The following is a 3,062-nucleotide window of genomic DNA, read 5'->3' on the forward strand; positions in this document are numbered from 1 at the left end:
GAAAAAGCCCTTAACTTTAACTCCTGGTGCCGGTGTTCAACAATACAAGAAAACTTTTTTGGATCTTTGCAACCATAGTTAAAAACAAAAGACTTATTATTTTTTGAATATTTTACCTTTATATATTTAAAATGCCATTTAACCAAAGAAAAAATCAACCCCCAAAAAATGAGGTTCGCTTGTCACCTCTGACACGCGTGTCATAGGTTCGCCCATCACTGCCCCTAGACCCAGGGCCAGCCCAGGCCTGTTTTCCAGGTAGGGATCTTTTATTTGACGGGCGGCCCCTATGCTGAGATTAAGCCTGACGGTAGGGAGCAAGAAGGCTGGGGTCTGGTCAGGTTATCTGTAAAAAAACAAACCTATTGGACGATCTGATTTTTCAAAGCTTTAACCCAGACCCTCACATTCTGGGACCAGTGACTCAAAGTCGTAACATGATTCTCAGGGGATCTGTTTGCCGGGGACGTTTCTGAAAAGGACGCTAACTCCCGCTGTGTGCTTTCTGCTCCTCCACAGACGTCAAAAGTGAGTACAAGGAGATGGAAAAGCTGCACAGGAGCCTGCGGGAGGTTGCCGAGAACGCAGTGCTCCGGAGAGGCATGCAAGACTTCCTCCTGAGAATGTCCCCCAGCAAAGCTGGCCCCCCCAGAACATAAATTTAATTCTTGGCACCAAGTGGACGAGAAACAACCCTGGAGCCAAATAATGAGAATTACTTCTGTTTTGTAAAATCTAATAAAAACCATCTCCCAACTGTTTGGGCTTTAAATAAACTATAAAACTCAACGGATGGTTACTGGGGGCAGAAGCGGATGACTGAGCAACCTCATTTCATTTTGATTCCATAGCCAAAAAGTCATCTTGACTCCTTCGTGGGGTCCTAAAGCTTTAGGGTCAAGAAACTTGTGTTTCACCCAAGAAAAAATATCTGAACACTGAAAAAATGTAAATATTATGGGTGAAACCATTGCAAAATGAAGTTTTAGGGACTCCATTTTATTGACCATTTTAATACTGATGAGACTTTTGGGTAAGGAGGTAACACTGTGCCGTGGAAGCAACATGGGTTTGAGAGTCAGCCGGACAAGAAACCTGGCTTTGTCACCTCTCAGGAGTGTTCATTAGAGTCGGGGCTTCTCAAACATTGATCTCAGGCTCCTATGCTCTTAAAAATTATTATAATTTATGTGAGTTTTACCTATTGCTACTATAGTCAAAATTAAAAGTGATCAAAGTTGTAAATAATTATTTACTGATCTATTTGAAAGTTACAGTAATAAGCCTATTATATGTTCATATAAATAACATGTTTTATGGAGAAAAAAACTTTCAAAATAAAATTATTGAGAAGAGTGCCATTATTTGACACGTTTGCCAATCTCTTTATTCTCTGACTTAATGGAAGAATCTCCATCATTAAAATGTCCATACTACCCAAAGCAATCTATAAATTCAACGCACTTCCCATTAAAGTACCAACGGCATACTTCACAGATCTAGAACGAACTCTCCAAAAATTCATCTGGAATAAAAAAAGACCCCGAATAGCTGCAGCAATCCTGAGAAAGAACAAAGTAGGTGGGATCTCAATACCAGATATCAAGCTGTATTACAAAGCCACTGTTCTCAAAACTGCCTGGTACTGGCACAAGAACAGACATATAGATCAATGGAATAGAACAGAGAGCCCAGAAATGGGCCCAAACCAATATGCTCAATTAATATTTGACAAAGGAGGCAAGAACATACAATGGAGCCAAGATAGTCTCTTCAATAAATGGTGTTGGGAAAATTGGACAGATATATGCAAGAAAATGAAACTAGACCACCAACTTACACCATACACAAAAATAAACTCAAAATGGATAAAGGACTTAAATGTAACATGGGAAACCATAAAAATTCTAGAAGAATCCAAAGGCAACAAAATCTCAGACATATGCCGAAGCAATTTCTTCACTGATACAGCTCCTAGAGCACTTGAAACTAAAGAGAAAATGAACAAATGGGACTACATCAAAATAAAAAGCTTCTGCACAGCAAAAGAAACCATCAACAAAACAACGAGAAAACCCACTGCGTGGGAAAACATATTTGCAAATGTCATATCTGATAAGGGCCTAATCTCCAAAATTTATAGGGAACTCATACAACTTAACAAAAGGAAGATAAACAATCCAATCAAAAAATGGGCAAAGGATCTAAATAGACACCTTTCAAAAGAGGACATTCAGAAAGCCAAGAGACATATGAAAACATGCTCAAAGTCACTAATCATCCGAGAGATGCAAATCAAAACAACAATGAGGTACCATCTCACACCTGTCAGACTGGCTATCATCAACAAATCAACAAACGGCAAGTGCTGGAGAGGATGTGGGAGAAAAAGGAACACTTGTGCACTGCTGGTGGGAATGCAGACTGGTGCAGCCACTATGGAAGACAGTATGGAGTTTCTTCAAAAAACTAAAAATGGAACTCCCATTTGACCCTGTGATCCCACTTCTAGGAATATATCCCAAGAAACCAGAAACACCAATCAGAAAGGATATATGCACCCATATGTTCATAGCAGCACAATTCACCATAGCTAAGATCTGGAAACAGCCTAAGTGCCCATCAGTAGATGAATGGATTTGAAAACTGTGGTACATCTACACGATGGAATACTATGCTGCTGTAAAAAAGAAGGAACTCTTACCATTTGCAATGGCATGGATGGAACTGGAGAGCATTATGCTAAGTGAAATAAGCCAGTCAATGAAGGAAAAATACCCCATGATCTCACTCATTCATGGATAATAAAGACCATTATAAACTTATGAACAAAAATAGATACAGAGGCAGAGCTGCCTCAAACAGACTGTCAAACTGCAGCGGGAAGGCCGGGGAGGGTAGGGGGGCAGAAGGGGGGGGGTAAGAGATTAACCGAAGGACTTATATGCATGCATATAAGCATAACCAATGGACATAAGACACTAGGGGGTAGGGGAGGCCAGGGGATTGTCAAGGGCGGGGGGAAAAAGGAGACATATGTAATACCCTTTGTAATACTTTAA

The 3,062-nt window shown here is 40.2% G+C and overlaps 1 protein-coding gene across 1 annotated transcript in view; it reads left to right on the top strand.

Moving 5' to 3' along the window:
- The window catches only part of NUGGC (nuclear GTPase, germinal center associated), a 39,728-nt gene extending 39,069 nt beyond the window's left edge, over nucleotides 1–659 (top strand). Inside the window, exon 17 of the mRNA XM_023753098.1 lies at nucleotides 520–659. Within this exon, the coding sequence (XP_023608866.1) occupies nucleotides 520–659 (140 nt within the window). The remainder of the gene's footprint in view (nucleotides 1–519) is intronic.
- The last annotated feature ends 2,403 nt before the right edge of the window (nucleotides 660–3,062 follow it).

Source organism: Myotis lucifugus, unplaced genomic scaffold (assembly GCF_000147115.1).
Source record: "Myotis lucifugus unplaced genomic scaffold, Myoluc2.0 scaffold_1, whole genome shotgun sequence".
NCBI lineage: Eukaryota > Metazoa > Chordata > Mammalia > Chiroptera > Vespertilionidae > Myotis > Myotis lucifugus.